Source organism: Molossus molossus, unplaced genomic scaffold (assembly GCF_014108415.1).
Source record: "Molossus molossus isolate mMolMol1 unplaced genomic scaffold, mMolMol1.p scaffold_m16_p_20, whole genome shotgun sequence".
In the NCBI taxonomy this organism is placed as follows: Eukaryota; Metazoa; Chordata; class Mammalia; order Chiroptera; family Molossidae; genus Molossus; species Molossus molossus.
In genome coordinates, this window is record NW_023425356.1 from 9,793,691 (window position 1) to 9,814,030 (window position 20,340).

The 20,340-nt window shown below is 55.0% G+C and overlaps 2 protein-coding genes across 7 annotated transcripts; both read left to right on the plus strand.

The window, feature by feature from the left end:
- Positions 1-1,344: 1,344 nt before the first annotated feature.
- On the plus strand, positions 1,345-10,232 carry ATXN7L2 (ataxin 7 like 2). 4 transcript variants are annotated; one of them, XM_036272726.1, is made up of 12 exons: positions 1,393-1,514; positions 2,769-2,957; positions 3,432-3,497; positions 3,856-3,960; positions 4,357-4,567; positions 4,861-5,147; positions 5,728-5,810; positions 6,178-6,431; positions 7,269-7,467; positions 7,600-7,721; positions 8,199-8,994; positions 10,019-10,232. In XM_036272726.1, the coding sequence occupies exons 3-12, from the start codon at positions 3,479-3,481 to the stop codon at positions 10,031-10,033; spliced, it is 2,091 nt and encodes a 696-aa protein (XP_036128619.1). In that variant the 5' UTR covers positions 1,393-1,514; positions 2,769-2,957; positions 3,432-3,478; the 3' UTR covers positions 10,034-10,232. The 4 variants fall into 4 exon arrangements, with proteins under 4 accessions (XP_036128618.1, XP_036128617.1, XP_036128616.1 ...); XM_036272725.1 differs by lacking the exon at positions 2,769-2,957 and having other exon boundaries at positions 1,345-1,514; positions 4,957-5,147; XM_036272724.1 differs by lacking the exon at positions 2,769-2,957 and having other exon boundaries at positions 1,345-1,514; positions 10,019-10,170.
- Positions 10,233-11,473: 1,241 nt separating this feature from the next.
- On the plus strand, positions 11,474-20,110 carry LOC118637341 (cytochrome b561 domain-containing protein 1). 3 transcript variants are annotated; one of them, XR_004960941.1, is made up of 4 exons: positions 11,474-11,676; positions 12,183-12,220; positions 12,796-13,384; positions 19,793-20,110. XR_004960941.1 is itself a non-coding variant. In XM_036272728.1 (3 exons), the coding sequence occupies exons 1-3, from the start codon at positions 11,529-11,531 to the stop codon at positions 13,294-13,296; spliced, it is 687 nt and encodes a 228-aa protein (XP_036128621.1). In that variant the 5' UTR covers positions 11,474-11,528; the 3' UTR covers positions 13,297-15,104. The 3 variants fall into 3 exon arrangements, 2 of the variants coding, with proteins under 2 accessions (XP_036128621.1, XP_036128622.1); XM_036272728.1 differs by lacking the exon at positions 19,793-20,110 and having other exon boundaries at positions 12,796-15,104; XM_036272729.1 differs by lacking the exons at positions 11,474-11,676; positions 19,793-20,110 and adding an exon at positions 11,748-11,801 and having other exon boundaries at positions 12,796-15,104.
- Positions 20,111-20,340: the final 230 nt, after the last annotated feature.

A 20,340-nucleotide genomic window follows, 5' to 3' on the forward strand; every position in this document is an offset into this window, starting at 1 on the left:
CCGCAGGCCAACGCTCTAACCGCTGAGCCAAACCGGCCAGGGCTGCTTGCCCTCTTAACTATAAAGGCTCTTGCTGAACAAACTTGCACCTCTCTCCCCCTTCTGACAGTCACATGCTACATTTATATTCCCTAGAAAAATACACCTGGGCACATTACATTCAATTTCACCAGGTTCCTGGACACCCTCGGAATCATCTCTGGTTCTCAGGTTAAGAATCCCTGCCTTCAGAGTTCATTCTTAAGGGGAAAGTGAGAAGAAGTCTGAGGTCTTGAAGTCACGGACCTTGCTTTATTTACCTACAAGATTTGGTTCCCCCTTAGCCGAAGGCATGAATATGGGCTGAAATGTGAGGGCTGGAGGAAAAAGAGAATTAGTATCTTTCTTCTGATGTGATAGGGAGGGGCAGGCATTTGTCTCTTGATTGTGTGAGGGTGGGAAAAAATGTTATCAGCTGAGAAGAAAGAGGTGGATGATTAAGGTATTTTCCAGTCCTTAGCAAGGAAAATGACAGATCTGATGAGAAATCTCCCTATGCCGAGGCTCTGGTAGCAGCCCTTCCAGCAGAGAAAATATTCATTAGGAAAAGAAGCCAAGTGATGGATGGAGTCAGGGTCCAGCCAGGGTTTGGGAAGAGGCGGTACAGGGTATCGATCGCAGTGCTCAGGAGGAGAGAGATGATCAGCAGAGATGCTGCAAACCCAGTTCTGAGGCTGGCTCTGGCTCCGAGGTAGCCTTCTGTCATCCTGACAGGTGATCTCAGTCAGCTCAGCTAGGTCCCCCAAACCCAGACAACGCTACTCCAACCCTCTGCTCTGCATCAGCGTGGGGTTCCCACAGAGGAGGCACAACACGGGAGCCGCGGACCCTCCCCCACTCCAACCCTGTGTCCTTCAGCACATCCTACAGACTCCCTCACCATGCCCTTCTGATTCACAGCGCCCACCTCCCTGCACCTACCCCTTTCCCTCTACAGGGGAGCGAAGTCGCTTGGTAGCCGCCAGCCCGGAAAAGGGCGCCAGCCAGCTGGCGGAGGCACGGCTTAGAGGGGCTGGGGCGTGTGCGCCGTGAACTTGAGTGGCCTGGTAGCAGAAAGAAAGTGTGTACAAGGGCTGGGAAAGGAGGTCCTGGGGCTTCGGTCTCTTTTCCCCCGCAGTTATGCGTTTCGGAGGGGCTCTCGCCGCAAGCTCCGTAGGCAACAGCACCTTCCAGACTACATTTCCCAGAAGGCTATGAAGGAGGGAGGGTGAGGGGAAGGCGACCTGTGCTGCGCTTGTGCAGAGTGAGCTGCAAAGGTGGGAGGGAGAGGAGAGGCGTGCCCGCGGCGAGACTGGGGGTGGGGGCCGCGCGGCGGCGGCGCCGGGGCGGGCGCGCGTCCGCGGCGGTGATGGCGGTGCGTGAACGCGCGGCGGCAGCAATGGCCGCTCTGGAGCGGCGGGTGCCGAGTCTCGATGACTTCGCGGGACAGAGCTGGAGCTCGTGGGTGGAACGGGCCGACCTGCCCGCGGCCGACGGTGAGTGAAGCTCCCCTAGAGTCCGGGGACCCCATCACTGTCTCCCCTCCCCCCCCTCCGGGTCCCCGCCAGCAGAGGGGAGCTGCCGACAGGAGCCGCCGTCCGGCTCCCCGGCCCCCCAAACAAAGGACCCACCGGGTCCTAGTGCCCGCCCGCTCCCCTCCTTCGCGCCTCCGGGTCCTAGCGCCGGCTCGCCGCCTGCAGCCCACCCTGCCCACCTCAGCCTCAGCCGGTGCCCAATACCTGCCCCACATGTGCTTGCTTTTATCTTTCTCCATGCTTGCTGTCCTCCAGCTTTTGCCCCTCCTGCACCTGCCTCGGGCTTTCCCCATCTGCAACAGTCCTCTCCACGTGTTTCCCACGCACCCCACTTCTGTGCCCTCCTCCCACTCTCAGCCCCCCTTGTTCCTTCGCCTTCTGCCCCACACCTCCTGCTCCTTTTCGGCTTTTGCCTGCTGGCTGAGGTGCTACAGGACCCCCGCCTTCTCTGCGTTAGTTCGTTGGTCTATCCATCTATCTATCCTCCTTTCTCCCTCCTTCTGTCCATCCTTCCACGCCTCCAACCCACCGTCCTTTCCCGGGCCTCTTGCCCTGCCTCTTGTCTCTCTCCCCTGAACCCCACCTTCTCCAGGCCCCTGGGTGCCTTTGGTGATCGGGCTGACAGCCCCCTTATCCTGATCTTTGTCTCCTGGGCCCCAAAGGGCACCTGGCCTCGTGGCCTTTGGGGTGACAGCAGGCATCACGCCCCTGAAGAAGTTTGCAAGTAAGAAGAGGTGGAGGAGGAGGACTGCTCCATGCGGTTTCTGATGACACTTGTTCTGCTCTGAGACGTCCCACTCCCCCAGCTCAGTTCTGTCCATCACTGCATTTTAAACGACTTGAGAGTGGGAGCTGCCCCTTGTCTCTTGCATGCCTAACCCACCACCCCTCATATCTGGAGATTATATAAGATTGTCAACAGTTTTCTCAACCTAGAGAGGGGCAAATCTATTAATAGGTGTCAGAAGCAGACCTAAGTGGGAGCCCAGGCCACCTGGGACTGCCCCATGCTGGGTGGGCTAGGATGGGGCCATTGTCAGGGTCTGGGTGCATTGAGAACCGGAAATGGAATCAGCCGGGTTTGGTGACTCAGAATTGATTTTTTTTTTCCAAGGGACAGGGAGGGGTTGTAGAGGAGGGAGGGGAGAGGAGTAAGGTAGGGGGATGGGGGAAAAGCTGCTTTGCACAGCTAAGATGTTTTTGTCATCCACCCAGAAACTGGGAGGTACGAAGGCCACCCTTGCCCAAAACCCCCTAAAGAGTGAAGGGGCTTGCATCACTGACCAAGGGGACTTGGAAGATGCCAGAGGGCCCCAAGACAATAGTTTCTCTGCTCTGTGGCCATCCTAACAATGCAGGACCTGAGAAGCTGGGTGTAACTTTGACAATACCCTGGTAACCCAGGTGGAACAAAATTGAGTTCATGAGGTTGGGGACCTGGGAGAGTTTCTGTTTGGGATGCCAGAGAGTAGCAGAAAGGACCCATCTGAGAAATCTCAAGAAGGGACTCAGGGATGTATAGTAAAATACATTAAGGACTGTTTTTAACTGAGGAAGGTATTTATTCACAGTCCCTCAACTACTTGGCAGTAGAACCCTGAACTTCACCTTGAAGCAAAGGGTCTATAAGGTGGCTGGATCCCTCCTAATGGGACCAGCTCCTTCCAGAGGTAGCAGATGGAGGAAGAAGGGGCACTGGAGAATGACCCACTGAAGGTTCTCCTAGTGGTCCTAAGCATCAGGACCTCATCAGGGAGTGTGGGCTTCCTACTGCCTGGCTGCAGGCTCCAGGCCCTGGCCCCAGCCCCAGCCCTGGTTGGGTAGGAGATGGGGCTTCTGGAAAGAGGGTGGTCCTTTTGAGCTGTGTTTCTCCTCCAGGGGCTGAGCTGGAGGAGACTAACAAAAGCACGAAGAAGTTGGATGCCATGACCCTCATTAAAGAAGGTGGGAGTCAGTACATTAGGGCTGGGGCCCAGGGCAGACAGGACCACCTTCCCCTCTTCCACCACATCCCAAGAGGTGGCTGCTTGAAGGGGCAGGTTTGGGATCCTTACTGTGTTAGGTCTGAGTCCACCCATTCGTCTGGCTGATGTGACCTTTTGTAGGAGATCCTAAACATAGGGGTTTGATTCCCACTCACCTGAAAGCCCACATTCTTAGGGATTGGTTAAATTGAACTCTGGACGCTGGGAGCCTCCAGCATAAAGCCTGTCATGTCTTCTAAGTGATGGGGTGGGAGTGCTCGCTTACAGGGAAACCCTGGGGTCCCCAGCCCCAGTGATAAGGGCTTCTGTCATTGCAGACATGTCCATCTTCGGGCACTGCCCTGCCCATGATGACTTCTATTTGGTTGTGTGTAACCACTGCAGCCAAGTGGTGAAGCCTCAAGCTTTCCAGAAGCACTGCGGTGAGGGGAGCCCTAGGGAGGAGATAGAGGGGCAGGGGCAGGTGGAACGGGAACTCTGAGGACAGGGTCAGTCGGGAGGTCATGTGTGTAATGGAGGGAGGCCTTGGGGACTGGAAGGTCCTGGGGGGCAGCTTCAGAAGATTGTGGCAGGTTGGGGTTATAGTTTGAAAAAACTTCCAGTAGTTCTTTCTGGTGGAGTTAAGAGAAGAGCTGAGAGATTCAGGAAGCTAGGTCCTAGAATTTTGAGTCTTGAAGGCTCAGATTCTGAGGGGAAGGAGACACATTTGCAATCTGAACTCCAGATTCTCTATATTGAGTCTGTGAGCAGGGTTAGCAGGTTGGGAAGGAGGCAGTTGGTTACTCACCTTGATTACTCTCTCCACCTCCTGGTGACAGAAAGAAGACATGGGCCCCTCAGCAAGCTTTACGCCCGGGCCCCACCCCCACCTCCAGCCCCTGCCAGCTCTCAGAAATGCCATGTAGTGAATGGGCAGGGCCCAGCTTGTAGGGCCCCAGGTTCCACCAAAACCTCCTCCAGGGAGAAGGGCCAGGGGTCCCGGAGCCGTGGCCACCAACCTCCTGAGAAGACCCAGAAGGACAACCTCTGGTAAGGAGAGGCTGCAGATTCCTAAAGACTGTCCTGACCCCAGCCCAGGGAGGGGTTGACAAATGGAGGCAGCTGTGGGTCGATGGGCGCTGTTGTCAGCAGCAGGCAGCCAGCTCCATTGGCAGCCCCCTTTCATGTGCTCCAGGGAATATGGGGTTCCCTTTTCCCATGCTCTGCATCCCTGTTGGAGCCTACCCAAGTTCCAGGGCTGGGAAGGATTTGGCTCTGGGCTGGAGCCCAGGACCCAGGCCCAGCCTCCCTGCCCCCAGTCCACACCCTCTCTCCATGTGTAGCCTTTTCGTGCCTGTGGTGAATCTGGAGAAGATGTCCGGTCTCCCGAAGCCCGATGGACATGGAATCAGGGTGGCCCCGCCCTCTGCTTTCCTCAGCCAGCCAGGCAGCCTCACCAAGGACTCCCCTGGAAAAAACCCAATGGCGCCCCTTTCCAAGGAACTTCCTGGCAGAGAGAGCATCAAGATAACCCCCAGCGAGGGCCCCAGTCACCGGGCTGAAGGCAGCCCCCCTGAAAAGGAGCCTGGTGGGGCCAGGCTGCCCCCTAAAACCCACCGGAAGATGGCTCGTGAGTAGTCATGGCCTTGCGGGTCAGGAAGGTAGAGTGGGGACTCCTGCTGCTCTGTCCTTGGACCTGATGGAGATGGGGCAGAAAGGAGAGGACCTGGCCATCACAGGTTGCCAGGGTACAGGAGCCCCTGATTACCCCATGATTTGACCTGCTTGTTCTCTGGGAAGCTTCTCTCCAGCCAGGTCTCCTAATCAAGGCTAAGGAGCCTATGCCCAAGCAGGTGAAATTATTTTTCCTCACCTTGGGCTGGTGACCTGTATCTTTTCTCACCTAGACCCAGGGCACCAGACCCCCCACAGCTGGTTTCCCTGGCATCCGAGAGGTCTGTGACTGCTCTTGTGTTTTGATATGTGTTGTCCTCTTTTGGGCTCGGAGTCCCCAAAAGGAGCATCTGGGCTGTGAATGGGGACGGGGATGGTCCTTGTACCCAGCAGAGAGCTGCTGATGCCCAGAGATGTTTCTCTGGAAAGCTGCAGCCTCAGACTGGAGGGCTGGCGGCTTTTGCCTTAGGCCAGCTCGCCTCCCGTGGGCCTCTTGGAAATGGCCTTGAGGCTCACTGGAACCGCTTTCCCAACAGGGAAGGAGTGCGACCTCAACAGGCAGTGTGGGGTAATAAATCCAGAGACCAAAAAGATCTGCACCCGCCTGCTAACCTGCAAGGTAACCCCCTCCCCCTGCACAGGGAGGAGCATGGCACAGACATGGGCCCTGGGCAGGGAGAGGAATCAAGATGTTCTCTAAGATCCAGCTCCAGGGATGTGGGTGAAGCTCAGACCAGGCGAGGGGAGTGGAGGATGCCCCCAGTGGGCCCAAAGTGGGGGCAGCAGGCAGGGGGTGGCTTCCAGATCCCCTGTCCCAAAGGAGGGTTCTGGCCCTGTGGGGGAGTAAAACAAAGACACACAGACACACCCACAAACACACTCACACCCCCTCTCTCTCCGCTTGCCCAGGCCAGAGCACACCGCTGCCCCTCACCCCTGCTCAGCTCACACCCCCCTCCCCACCCCTCCATCCTGCTATGTTCTAGATCCACTCGGTGCACCAGCGCCGGGAGGTCCAGGGCCGGGCTAAGGACTTTGACGTGCTAGTGGCAGAGCTGAAGGCCAACTCCCGCAAAGGGGAGTCCCCCAAGGAGAAGAGCCCAGGGCGCAAGGAGCCGTCTCTTGAGCGCCCCTCCCAGGAGATCCCCTCCTCCGCCCCGGTTGTGGCAGTGGCATCTGCTCCCAGTAGCACCTTCTCTGCTCGTGCCAAGCAGACCTACCCATACTGTGCACTGCCCAGGTATGTCCAGGATCCAGCCCCATCTCACCTGGGGTCACTTGGCCCCAAGCCATCAGGGACCCCTGGAGACAGGCCCAGGGAGCGTGCTGGAAGGTGCTACTCACTCCTCCCCAAGTGTGGGGGGAAACCTGGGGCCCTGTGAAGTAGGTGACTCCCTGTTTCTAACCAAGCATACCACGGTGCCCCAGTCTCTGTAGTGTGCCAGTTCCAACACCCAGGATGAAATCGTTTTCCCAGCTGCTTCCAACAGGCCAAAACGTAACTGGGGAGCCGAAAGGGTCAGGGAACTGAAAGGGTCAGGGTCCTGGGCGAAGCCATCCTACTATGTATTCATTCACTGGCCCCTTCGTGTGCAGAGGCTGCGCTGGACCCTGGGGAGAGCCTACCTTGCCGAAGGAGACACACACGCCTCTCTGCCTGTAACACGAGGGGCAGACACGAGACACAGGCTCAGCTCCCAGACAGGCTCACAGGAATATGTGATGCAAGAAGGGGGTTGAGACAATTGACTGGGCTGACCAGAGCTGGGTGCAGTTAAACTCAGAAGATTTTCTGGAGGAGGCGAATCTGGAGCAGATTTCCTCCTCTCTACACCCCCAGGAGGCAGGGCCTGGGAAGTGAAGGGGCTGGGGAGAGAATCCCTTGGGAGCTGTGGCCCCTGACCTTTCTGGCTCTTACTCTGTGAGCTCTGTTGTTCCCTCCCTTCCTCTCCCTTCCTTTTTGTCTGATGGCCCAGCAGGGTGTCACCCTAGCTTTTTGAGCTTGGCGGGTTCAGGGACACCCCCACCCTGACCCACTCCTGTCACGTGGCCCTCACATCCCCTTTGGCGCTTTCAGGTCCCGGGCCTCCTCTGAGAGTGAGTTGGATGATGAAGGCCCCTGTGGTGGTGATGGGGACCCAGGCCTGTTCCCCTTCCCCCTGCCCCGGGGTGGGGCCCAGGCCTCCAGCGAGGAGAGTGAGGAGGAAGGGACATCTGATGACCTCCACCTCCCCTCTGACTGCCATTATGCAACCCGGCCCCCCAGGCCACAGGCGGTAAGGACCTGGGGTGGGGACCTGGGGGGGATGTGGCCCAGCCCTTCTTACCCACAATGTGAGGGGAGGTCAGATACAGGCCCACCCTGTATCTCAGGGCCCACTAACCATCTACCTTCCTTCTATCTCCAGTTCTGCACCTTTGGGAGCCGACTGGTGAGTCCAGGGTGCTATGTGTTTAGCCGCAGGCTGGACCGGTTCTGCTCGGCACTGAGCTCCATGCTGGAAAGGCACCTCAGCTCACACATGTGGAAGTGAGTTTCTCGGGCTCAGAACTTCCCTCCCCAGACCCCAGGCATCCGTGGGCCTCAGAAGTCCTAATTCTTCGCAAGTACCCATTGATGTGGTTTGGCTGCTTGCCAGGAAGACCCCAGCTTGAGGGAAGAGGTGGGGGAACTTGGCAGCCTGGAGTTGGGCTAAGGCAGGGCATGAATGGTGGTCTGGGAGTGACTCTCAACTCTTATCCATCACTTCCAGTAGCCTTTAGGTAACTAGGGTTAGTGGATGTGCAAACATTTTAAATGATGTTCTCAGTGGGTCTCCATCCTAGTTCATTCCTGCCCGGCTATCCCTGTGCCTTCTTCCTAACCCTCAGTTCCAGTGTCTCCCGGCAGGTGGCAGCATGCCAGGGCTCTGGGCCATATCTAGGTGGGGCAGAGAGACTGGTGTAATTTGATGGAGAGGCCCTCTTGTTTGTTTGACATGACAGTGGTGCTCTCTTTTTGCTGCAGGAAGATCCCACCGGCAGCTGAGCCTCCATTCCACCTTGCCAGCTCCCCATTATCTGCTCCCTTGAGCCCATCCTCTATGGGCAACTGCCCCCACCTGCCAGGCCCACCCCCCAGACCTGCCTGCCTAGCTTCCATGCCCCCTACCAAGGACAGCCTTGTCTCCAGCTACCCTGCAGGCTCCCCCAGTGTGGCAGCTGCCTGCAGCCAGGCGGAGTGCATGGGCGGGAGCCAGGCCATCACATCACCACTTCCTGCTAACACGCCCTCCCCGTCCTTCAGCAAGCTCCCACCTTCGAAGGCCAGCAAGTCATCCAAAGGCAAGGATGGGGCTGAGGTGGAGGCCCCGTCCCGAAAGCGAAAGTTATCCCCTGGCCCCACAACTTTCAAACGGACCTGCATCCTGGAGCCTGCTGGAAAAGGCAAACCCTCTGGCTGCCGGGGCCTCTCCGCCAAGACTAAAACAGCACTGGGCATGGGGCTCAATGGGACGGTGGGGCCAAGAGTGAAGCGGTCAGGGCCCCTGGACTGTCGGGGTTCCCCTCATCAGCCTTCCACACCAGTCAAGGCTTCTCAGCTGGACAACCGGGGAGCGGCTGGACACCCAGCCAAGGCCCTGCCGACCAACTGCCTCTCTGAGGAGGAGGTAGCCAAGAAGCGGAAAAATCTGGCCACTTACTGCCGGCCAGTGAAGGCCAAGCACTGCCAGGCTGGCCCCCCAGCCGATGCGGCCTGCTCTGTGCGCCGCAAGAAGCCAGGTCCAGCCCTGGCCTTTGAGGAGAAGTGTTCTGCACTGAAGGTACCTGCCCAGCTCCCTGAAGAGCATGGGCAGGGAGGGGTCAGGATGGGTGAGGGTGGAGTGCACGGTGGGAACCTGACACAGACAAGGTGCTGAGTAAATGTGCAGGGAGGGGAGGAAAGGGGAGGTTGAGAGAGTTCCTGGGCCATCTTTAGAGATAAGTGGGTCAGCTTATAGCAAGGTGACCTCAGCTTTCACTTGATGGGCCTTTCATTATCTCTTGCCCTCTCCCTCGGGCTGAGGAGATGCTGCCTCTGCCTCCCTCTCCCCACCCTGACTTTTGTTGTAATCAAAAGGCCACTTTCTGAAATGGCTGTGGCCTTCACTCCAGGAACTGGAGCTACCTCTGTTCCCTGAAGGAAAGGAAGTTGGACTCCATGAACTCTGATATGAAAGGTTTGGGCAGTGGGGTTGAGCCTGGGTCCCTGAGCTGTGGCCTAAATGCTGCACAGCAGGGTGGTGGGCCGGTCTCATTGATTTTGCTTGTGGGCATCAGGGCACAGAAGGGCAGGGACACAGCTCAAGGTCCACATGTATGTGCATGCCCACCTTGCACATGTTTCCACTTCCAGGTTATTGGGTGCCAGGCAAGTTTTCCAGGGTTTCTGGTAAAGCTAGCAGCCAGGTGCTTTTTTTTTTTTTGCCTCTGTCGATGGAGCCCTGGAGTAGCATGCTAGGAGCTGTCCATAGGATTGCAGCCAGGAGGGAGTTACTGGGGGTGGGGAAGGGGGATGATCTCCTGGTTTAGGCACGGGCGAGATGCATACCAACACCTCTGGTACCCATACGAGAGTGGTGTGACAGTTGCACAGGGTCTGAGTTTGCGTGTGTTCACATGTGTGCATGGGTGTTCTCCAAGCTGCCCCTGTGGGGCTGGCTTTCATCTTCCCCAGTGCCCAGCTTTACTCACCAGGCCAGCAGGAGGAAATGAAGCCTTAGCTCTTGTGGTCCACACAGTACACTGAGTAGGAGGGCTGGTAGGCCCCCAGCCTGACCCTGTCTCTTGCCTCTTGTCTTCCTGCAGTCAAAAGCCCATTAATGAGAAAGTGCCTGCCCACTGCGATGGAGCCGCCAGCACCTCCTCCCTTCCAGATCCGGGCCCCAGGCTGCTGCCGCTTTTTATAACTTTATATTATTTTTTTTAAGAAAAAAAAAAAAAACTCTAAAATACCTCAAGACTGTCTCCCTGTTCTGTTGCTGCTAAGAAAATATAAAAACAGAAACATAGAAAAAGAAGGGGAAAAATGTAACAAAATGAGTGTCCTTACTGTTCCCAACCATACCCCAGGAGGCTGAGATGATAGATAGCTAGACTTCAACTTCCATCTCTTTGCCCCTGGAAACCGTGGAAATGGCTGGGGTTTGTATCTTTGGGGAGTCTTCCTTCCAGACAGGATGATGAGGCATGACTCTGAGTGAGTAAGGCTCCCCAGAATCTTGACCCTAGAGCCGACTAGCCCCATTGGGAAGGGAGCTTGATGGGGATGGGAGCCTCATCTCTGGTTCTGCTCTTAGATCTTTGCCCTAAGAGTGTGGGAGTCGGCCTGTGGCCCTTTCATGGAGTTTCAGCAACCCTGGGCCTCCACTGTGTCTCCACATCACTGCTTCATTTCTTCAGCTGTTCCGGCCTCTTACTAACAGCTTCATTTTCTCTACCACAGTGGGAGCTTGGATTGAGATAGTAGCAGTTCTCAGAATGTCCCTGCATATTTTGGCCTCTTCTCCCCCTGGCCTGTGGGTTTGCCCTTAAGGAAGGGGTATAGCCTCTCCCAGGTAGGCCTCTTTGAGCCAAACCACACTTTTTTGGGAGGCAGGAAGGGAAATGATACGATCACTTACAGAACTCCCTTGGCGTGGGAGGTCGTGATTCCTTAGGATCACCTGGCTCCCCAGAGCTGAGTGGATGGTGTGGAGGTGGCAGGGACTGGGAGTGTCCTAGTTCTTCCATTTATCTCACTGGGGACAACTATTGTGCAGATAGAGTATCAGACTGTTGGTCCTCAAACCTGAGTCACTTAGGTGCGGGACACTATTTTTTCCCCCTGTCCTTTCCTTTTCATCTCCTTGCTTTAAGGCAGGGAGGAATGTTATTCCCTTAACAAGACAGAAGGGATGGTAGGAGAGAGTGGGCAGCCAGGGAATTCCAGTATTCTTGGAAGGCTGCTCAAAACACTGGTTCCAGTCTTGATTCAGCGTAGCAAACTTGTGATTTGGGGTTTGGGTGAAATCAGTTGCCATAAATGCCATAAATATAATCTCCACAGGCTACATGAGACATAAACCCTTGTAGACTAGTATACTATGAGGTTGGCTTAAGAAACGTAATGGGCCAGGAGCTGTCCAGTGCCCTATGCCCTAGGGGCTCTCTCGGGCGACTCACTCCCCCCCCCGGCCCCCAGGGGGCGCTGTGAGCACATCCGACGCACTGCCAGGCGTCCGGGGCGGAGCCTCTCCCGTAGCCGGGGCGGCTCGGCGATCGCAAACCCGGAAGACGCGCTCTGGCTCCCGGGAGTGTGTGCCGGCCCGGTCCGGCCATGCACACCCTGGAGGTAGGTCTGGTTCCCGCTCCAGCGAGGGAGCCGAGACTGACCTGCTGGCTGCGGAGAGGCAGTGCGATCTTGGCACACCTGGTAGCTTTGGGCTTCACCATCTTTCTGACTGTGCTGTCCCGGCCGGGAACCAGTGAGTGTGCGGGGCGGGGCGGGGCCAGGGATGGGGCGGAGCCGAGATGCTGCAGGGGCAGCGCTTGGGATCTCCAGGAGACGAGGAGTGGGGACCTTTGTAGTGGAGGGACGGACTGATGAGGGGTACTAAAGGCTGGTGGGGCATAGCTCTGGGTGCTGGGGAGGAGAGGCAGACGACTGAACTGAACTCACTAGTTCATAAGCAGAGCTCCTCATAGAAGATACAGGGAGGGAGGGAAGCTGAGGTCCAGTCTGGGGGTACTGGGCTGACAGCTGCAAGGTGCCCAATGGGGAACCCAGGATGAACTGGTGTGGGTTCATCCTCATGGTTGCTCACCCTAAAGCCCTTTGGCTGCTCCACTTTGCCCCAAAATCCTGATTCCTGATTGGGGTTGGGGATTGTACACTGACCTGTCCCCTGTAGCCAGATTCTTTGGGCTCCAGCCAGCCTCAGGGGCTGAAACAATGGTGCCCAGCCGTCAGTCTGTTCTCTTTGATTCTTAGGTCTTTTCTCCTGGCACCCTGTATTCATGGCCTTGGCGGTGAGTTTGGGCTTCTTTGTGCAGCTGATTTGTTTGGCTATGTCCCTAGGGAAACATCTAGCCTTCAGAAGGCTCAGCTTTGCTAAGGCTCATAGAGGTGGGGGAAACAGGCAGGGCTCCAACTTTCCTTGCAACCTTTGAGATTGGGAAACAAGGAGGGCTGGGTTGTGTCAAGTAGTTAATGGGGGTGGGAGGATATGGAAGGTATTTATCCTCTAGGACCTAAAAGGAGGAAGTGGAAGGGGCAATATCCAGTTGTTCTTCCCCCCCAATCCAGGAGGAAGTTTTTAACATTTGCTGTTTCCATTGGCCAAGAAATGGGGAATCATTGTCTGGGGGTGGGAGTGGGTGTGGGGGGGTCATGGACTTGGATGTCAGCCTGAATGACAGAGACTTTCATTTACACGTAGATTCCCAGTTGGGCCCAGCAATGTTGACCTGTGAAGCAGGAGGTCCTGGTGGGAGTTCTTTAGCCCCTACCCTTTGCCCTCCTTGTTTGGATGTCTGAGAGCACCTCCTTGTTCTTAGGCCTCTAAGCTGGGCTTCAGGCTCACTGGCCCTCTCCTTGTTCACAGTTCTGCATCTGCATGGCCGAGGCCATCCTGCTCTTCTCACCTGAGCACTCTCTGTTCTTCTGCTCCCGAAAGGCCCGGATCGGACTCCACTGGGTGGGGCAAACCCTAGCCATCCTCTGTGCAGCCCTGGGCTTGGGCTTCATCATCGCCAGCAGGACCCGCAGTGAACTGCCCCACCTGGTATCCTGGCACAGCTGGGTAGGGGCTCTGACACTGCTGGCCACTGGGGGCCAGGCACTGTGTGGGCTCTGCCTCCTCTTTCCTCGGGCAGCCGGGGTCTCAAGGGTGGCTCGCCTCAAACTCTACCATCTGACATGTGGACTGGTGGTCTACCTGATGGCTACAGTAACGGTGCTCCTGGGTATGTACTCCGTGTGGTTCCAGGCCCAGATCAAAGGTGCAGCCTGGTACCTGTGCCTGGTGCTGCCCCTCTATCCAGCCCTGGTGATCATGCACCAAATCTCCAGCTCCTACTTGCCACGGAAGAAAACGGAAATGTGATTCCCTCCGAACTCTGAATCTAGATGCACACTTGCCTTGGACTTCAATGGTTTCTTTGGTGACCTTCAAGGGCTCCACTTCCAAAGGGGTAGGGTTTTTATACTTTTAGCTGGGCCTGGGGCTGTATAAACCCACTGCTACTGACGATGGATGACTCAGTGGACCGAAATGGGGAAATGTACTGGGAGCAAGTAAAAGGTGATGGGGAGCTTGATCCTGAAGCCTCCACTCTAAATGGGAGACAGAAGGGTTGGGCACTGGTGGTGATGGTAGTATAGTCATTTCTTGGATACATGCCTGATGAAGGGTTGGGTTCCTGTAACTTATGAATGGCAGCTGTGGTTCTTTGAGTCATTTTTGAGAAAGCAGTATGGTATTAATGGACAGAGCCCATGGGTCTTATTTGTGGGTTTTGGTCCCATAGGATCTATTGTGTGACCTTAGGCAAGTCACATGTCTCAGGACCTCGATTGCTTTATCTGTGTAATGAGCGTTTCTAAATGATCTCTAACATTCAGTGTCTGTCAGGTTGATGTCACAGAACACTCTTCCAGTGCTGGAGCATGGGCTGGACCACTCAGAAGACTCAGGATGTAATTCTTACATTCATTATCCCCTTACCACTCTGGAGGAACAGGTCTGCCCTCATGGCCTGTCAGGAATCTCTGCTGACTTGGCCCCAGACCAGGGCACAAAGCGTCAGGCACTGTGAAGGGAAGGGACTCAAGTGAGAGTCCCCTGAACTCCAAGACAGTAAAGGCACTAAAGTCACTTTAAAGTTCTGGGAGAGCAGAAGGGCATTGGCTTACCTAAGCCTTTGGCTCCTGGCTGGGCTGCTTGGCTCAGTTAAGATCTTTCTCAACTCACCTCAGGATCTGGGTTTTGAGGGCCACAGGACAGGGGTATGCTTCTTCCCCTGACATCCATTCTTGGTGGCAAAGTAGTCCTGAGCACCTCGTTTGCCTTCTTGGGCTCAGGTTCTTGCCTTAGGATGTAGCTTTGTGGAGCTATCCCAAAGCTTTTAGAACAAAGTAAGAGCCCAGAAAGCAGGGCAGAGCTCTTCTAATCCAGCGAAGATCCCGCTTTCTCATCACGAAGCTTTCCTCACTGTTGTCTCTTGCCAGCTCTTTGGCCCAATAGGGGGACTGAGTTTGGTGCCAGCTGGCAAATGAGGGCCAGGCCCTTTTCCCCGCAGAGACCCCTCCTTGTTCGAAACTGAAAGCAGTTCCCCAGACTGCCCTCAGCGATGAGGGCTGGATGCCAGGCTGGTTAACTGTGATCTGTCTCAGTTGGAGCAGTGGGATCCCCATAGATCATGGCAAGGACTGAAGGTGGCTGAACCAGGAGAGCTGGTGTTGAGGCAGGTGATAACAGCTCACGGGCCTCTGGGAGGCCTGAGGTGTTGGGGCTAGAGGTCCAGGTCCTGGGACCAGGGGGCGGTGTTCCTAGATGGCAGCATTTAGGAAGTCCCAGGTCTTTTGAAGATTCAAGACCTCCTCTCTGGGTGGCTTAGAAGCAAGGATTTGGTATGATTCAGAAATACAGGAGTGAGACGACAAGGGCAGAAGCATCCCCTGAGTGGACTCACTGGGCTCCTCCTGGGTCCAATGGCATCTCCCAGGAGCTCTCTAGACCCTGCTCATCTGAAGAAGGCCCTGCAGTGTGGAGTCTCATCTGGGGTCACTTTGATCAGGCATGCCATCTCCTCTGCACCTGTTACAACCAGTGCTGGGAATCTCACCCTGTCTGCAGCGGGGAAAGAGGGCTGGGTAAGGTCCCCCAGCTTGCTATAAGAACCAAGCAGGCGATGCCAGAAAGCCTGCCTGCCTAAGGTGTTGCCTCCTCCCAGGTGGTTTGAGGGCTGGTGGGCGGGCGGGCGGGCGGGCAGGCAGGCAGGCTGACAGCCGGCAGTTTGCGTGGGCAATGCCAGCTGATGTCTATTCCCAGCCTCGGGAGGAAGGGGGAAGTCATTTATATTCTGCAGGAATAAGGGGCTGCAGCTGTAACCTCTCTGACCAGTAGGCCAGGAGGGCAGGGGCAGAGGGCAGAGGGTAGAGGACAAGCATAGGTAGTCTGTTGAGCCGGTCTGACTGCAGTATAGGGAGTAGGTCACCAGGAGGATCCCTTATTCCCTGCTGACCAGATTGTGGGGGGACTTCCTTCCCCTCCCTTCTGCATTTCTCCCTCCTTCACCACCTGCCTTCACATCCTGGGCAGCAGCTGGACCACCATTAGCCCTTGGTGCCAGGGTACCCATCCTCCAGCTGGCTGCACATGCCTCCTCCCCACGAGCCCTCCCCTCACCTCCTGCATCTCCCCATCTGGGGTAGCTGGGTGCCTCAGTGAAGAGGTAGAGGCCTTGGGGGAGAAGCAGATAGCTGCCCTTTTGCCCTTGTCCCCTAAGGAAAGCTGCTAGTAGTCAGCCTGTTTAGCATTTTTTTTTAAAAAAGGCAGGGTGCTCAAATTAAAAAAAAAAAAATGCATGTCACTTGCACAAATTTGCATATCAGGCTCACTAAGTCCTGATTCCAAATATAATTATATTGAAACTCAACCTTGAGGACATTAAAGATAGAGAAGGGTTTTGTATCTAGATTCAGATGGTAATAGGATTACCATTCTGGGGTCAGATGCCCTCAGCCCCATCTTTTCTGGAAGCTCCCTTTCCCTTGAGCCCCACCATGGCAGGGGTGGGGGTGAGGGGGCAGTTGAATAGTAGGAGCTCTGCATCTGGAGAAGTCTGCCAGCCTTATCTTGGGTCTGCAGCTGCGTCAAAGGTAGGCTGGGCCTCCTCTCTCCCCACCCTCTCACAGGGCAGACTACCCGGCCCTGCTCTCTGACACTGGTCTGTCCCTTCTTTCTCATGTCCCCACCCTCCCACCCCCACACACGGCTGCCATGGGTGTTGTTTTTAAACCTCACTGTGGGAGATCCAGGCGTCCTCCTAGAGCCAGCTGGCTGCCGTGCCAAGGTCTGTTCAGAGTTAATAATAATCATTAGCTGAACAGTGCTGGGCCTTTCAGCTCCAGACCTCCAGGCACTGGTGGGCTGAGTCAGCCAGCCCTCACCTTCCCCCTCTTCCTGGGCTTCGGAGTGTCACCAAATGGGAGGCACTGTGGGAGGGAGGAGAGGTCAGGACTGCCACCTCCCAGCCATGGCTTGAGGCGGCTGTCCTCTGGCAGTGGGCCCTGAGAGTCCTCTGAGTACACAAATAAGGCTTTTTCACCTGACAAAGGTAAAGATGGAGGGAATATGGTGCATGCCCTGCTTACGCTGGTAGTGGCATTGGCGGCTGTTGACCCTGACCTGCTAGTACTCTTGCCCGACCTCCTGTTGACCTGCCCTCCAAAGGACACCCTGGCTCTGATCCCCCAACTCAGCCTTTCTGGTGGCCCCCTGCAGGCCTAGGGAGCAGGAGGCTGCCGCAGCCAGTGTCTGGTTGGCAGAGAGTCTCTGTCAGGAGGTGAAAAATGGGCTGGCCCAGGCACCAGCAAATCTGCCCTCTTGATTGACTCCTAATATGGGTGTGGCCATGAGCTAGCTAATCACTTTTCAGCCTACCTCCCAAGGATGTTGTGAGGGTGAGAGGAATGCATGTTAATCAACGTTGGAAAGTTCAAAGCATTAAACACATGTAAACAGGTGATATTTCTACATTCTGGTCCTCCCTCTCTCACTTTGCCTGGCCTGGGCTCTATGCTTCGTTGAGGGAGGCAGTAAACAGTTATGGATGATACTTAGGGGACCCAGGTCTCAGAAGGGCTGTAATGCTGGCTGTGGTGAGAGGGCACACCCATTTCCTCCTTCTGGATGCAAGGTCAGCTCTCATCCACTGCTGCCAGGAACTCTCAGGAGCCTGCCCTCAGTGCTTCCTACCTGGGGTCCTCAAGTCATGGCCCTGATGGGAAATCTGGGAGTCAGTTATCCCCCGGGGCCAGCCTGGAGCCCCTGGGCTGGTTGGTCTCTCTCCCACACACTTCAGCTCTTCTGACAAGAGCAGACAAACCAGGATGGGAGGGAGGAGCAGTCATAGACACAGCACTGCAACCCCCAACCCCCACCCCGTGTCACAGACTGAGTATTGCCCATCCCAGGCCCATATGCCAGGTGCTGGAGACACAGAGCTGTGAGACATGGTCCCTGGCTGTCCACAGGTTTCTCTTTTCCTTGTTTCAGACTCTCAGAGTAAGGTCACAGTCCCCTCCTCCTTGAAGCACTTCACTGGAATTAAAACACACACATTCACCTCATGAAAGCAGTTCTGTTTAAATTTTAAATTAGGGAAGGATACTTTCCATTCCATTCATCTGAGAACAGCCAGCAGTCTGCCCAGAGTAGACAGAGGCAGGAACAACCTCTGTGCAGAGGATTCCAGGTTCACTCTTCTATCTGAGTTGTTTTTTTCTGCCCAGGATCCAGGAATGGACCACCAGTCAGGCACTGTGGGCATAGCCTCAGCAATTATCTGCAGCACAGGCACTGGGAAAACGGAGCCTACAGGCAGGAGGACAGTGCCCCTGGGCCACTCTGGGGGGTGGTTTGAAGTGGACCCTCTCCAGCACCGACTAAGATTAAAGCACATATTACCTCTAGCCACACACAAGGCTTGGCTAGTCACCACTGTGCAGGGAATAAGAGTCCCAGGATTTTTTTTATGTTTGTTTGTTTTTTAATCCTCACCTGAGGATATGCTTTCATTGATTTTAGAGAAAAGGGAGCGAGCCCTGGCTGGTTTGGCTCAGTGGTCGGAGCATCAGTACGCAGACCAAAGGGTCTCAGGTTTGATTCCCAGTCAAGGGCATGTACCTGGGTTGCAGGATGATCCCCAGCCCTGTTTAGGGTGTGTGTGGGAGGCAACCAATTGATGTGTCTTTCTCACATTGTTTACCTACCTCTCTCTCTCCCCCTCCCTCCCCACCCCCACCCCTTCTTCCCTTCCAGTCTCTCTTAAAAAAAAAAAAATCAATGGACAGAAATATCCTTGGGCCTGTCTGGTGTGGTCTGTCTGGTGTGGTTCAGAAAATAAATTAAAAATATATCCTTGGGTGAAGATAAAAAAAACAAAGAGAGAGAGAGAAACACTGATTGGTTGCCTCCCGTATGCGCCCGAACTGGGGATCAAACCCACACTCTTTTGGTGTATGGGATGACACTCCAACCAACCGAGGCCACCTGGCAAGGGCAAGAGTATTTTTTTTTTATATTTTTTCTTGCCCGACCGGTGTGGCTCTGGTTGAGCTTCGACCCATGCACCAAGAGGTTGCCAGTTCAATTCCTGGTCAGGGCACATGCCCAGGTTGATTTTTTTTTTTTTATTATTGATTTTTAGAGCGAGAGGAAGGGAGAGGGAGAGATAGAAACATCGACGAGAGAGAATATTGATTGGCCACCTCCTGCATGTCCCACACTGGGGATTGGGCCCACAACCTGGGCATGTGCCCTGACCAGGAATCGAACTGGAAACCTCTTGGTGGATGGGTCAATGCTCAACCACTGCGCCATACCAAGAGTCCCAGTTTTAAATCTACCTGTTGTTATCAGAATTTCCCAGATGATTTTTGTTGTTGTTGTTGAAAGTATTACAGATGTCCTCCTATTATTCCCCTAGATGATTTTTTAAATCTGTTGAAAGCAGATTAAGCAGCTACTTCACGCTATTCTTTGGTACGAGGATTCAACTCTGTCTCACTGAGTATACATAAGGGGACCCCACTCCCTTCTCTATTTTTATTTTTATTTTTTTATTTTTTTTTATCCTCACCCGAGGACATTTTTCCTTTTTTTTTGTTTTTGTTGTTGTTGTTCAGGTAGAGTGGGAGGGAGAGAGAGGAATAGAGAGAGAGAGAAACATCGATGTGAAAGGGACACATCGAGTGGCCGCCACCCACACGACCAACCAGGGCCGGGGACAAACTGCAACCGAGGTACATGCCCTTAGCGGGAACCGAACCCGGGTCTCTCTGGACCGCAGGCCGACGCTCTAACCGCTGAGCCAAACCAGCCAGGGCCACTCCCTTCTCTTTAAAACACAGTCCCAATTATTTCACGGTGCTTTCTAAGGTTGCCCAGGACTTGACTAGGCCCTTCTGCTTAGACCCACACCAAAGCCAACTCCAGCCAAGTGAGGGAACGGGGAGGTGGGAGAAAAGCAGCACAAGTTCCATCCAGATATGATGCTCCTGACCTACGTGCATATCTGTGCACCTACATGTGCACTTGCAAACACAGAGCCTTAACTCTGGGGTCACTGACTTTGACCTGTGTGCTAGCACTGTAGCGCGCCTGGAAGTCCCCTTATGGGGCTCCACGCCCTGGCTTACTAATGGCATGGGTCCACCTGCTCTGATTCTGGGACAGTAACTCGGCTGGATACAGACTGGGAGGCCTCAGGGCAGGTTTAAGTATCTTTATCACTTGATGTTTTCCACCCAACAGTGTATAAGCCTGATGAAGGGGCTGAACTTTGCAGCTGCTTTTGCCTTGTCTCAATTCCCAGGAGAGGAAGCATCCAGCAGGCTCACTGTAGCCAGACCAGAAAAGCCCACCATCCCACTACACAGGCTGGAGCTTTCCTTTTGTGCAGTGTGGGTGGGGACAGTGAAGCTTCATGTTGGTTTCCTGGGAGACAAGAAAAGCCATCCAAGAACTACAACTGCAGAAAGGGAAGGAGTTGAGAGATCAGGACAAGGAAAGGTGAGGCTGTCACATTATCCTCATCCATTCCCCTCAGGCACCGCCTAAGAGGAGCTAGGGAAAGTGCTGTAGACATGGCAGGTGAAAGTGTACATCTTGGCCAGAAGCTAGTGGTTGGGGAGTGGGGAGGAGATGCATCCATGGACTTCCATGGGATGATGGGGAAAGAAGTATCAAAACTTTTCAGGCTCAGAGACAGGGCTCGGCACAGGCCAAAAGAGAGGGGGCGCCCCCAGTAGTCTGCCCCAGACACATTCTCTACCAGCTTCATCCTCTTGGTCAAACTCAGCCATTTCAAAGACTTCTCTGAAAAGATGGAAAATGCTTTACATGTAGACTGGGGGTGGGGGT

Coding starts and splice junctions, on each gene's coding strand:
- ATXN7L2 (XM_036272723.1), top strand. CDS start 1,388: ATGGCGGTGCGTGAACGCGCGGCGGCAGCAATGGCCGCTCTGGAGCGG. Junction 3,961..4,356: donor AGCTTTCCAGAAGCACTGCG/GTGAGGGGAGCC, acceptor TCCTGGTGACAG/AAAGAAGACATGGGCCCCTC. Junction 7,468..7,599: donor GGCCCCCCAGGCCACAGGCG/GTAAGGACCTGG, acceptor TTCTATCTCCAG/TTCTGCACCTTTGGGAGCCG.
- LOC118637341 (XM_036272728.1), top strand. CDS start 11,529: ATGCACACCCTGGAGGTAGGTCTGGTTCCCGCTCCAGCGAGGGAGCCG. Junction 11,677..12,182: donor GCTGTCCCGGCCGGGAACCA/GTGAGTGTGCGG, acceptor TTTGATTCTTAG/GTCTTTTCTCCTGGCACCCT. Junction 12,221..12,795: donor CTGTATTCATGGCCTTGGCG/GTGAGTTTGGGC, acceptor CCTTGTTCACAG/TTCTGCATCTGCATGGCCGA.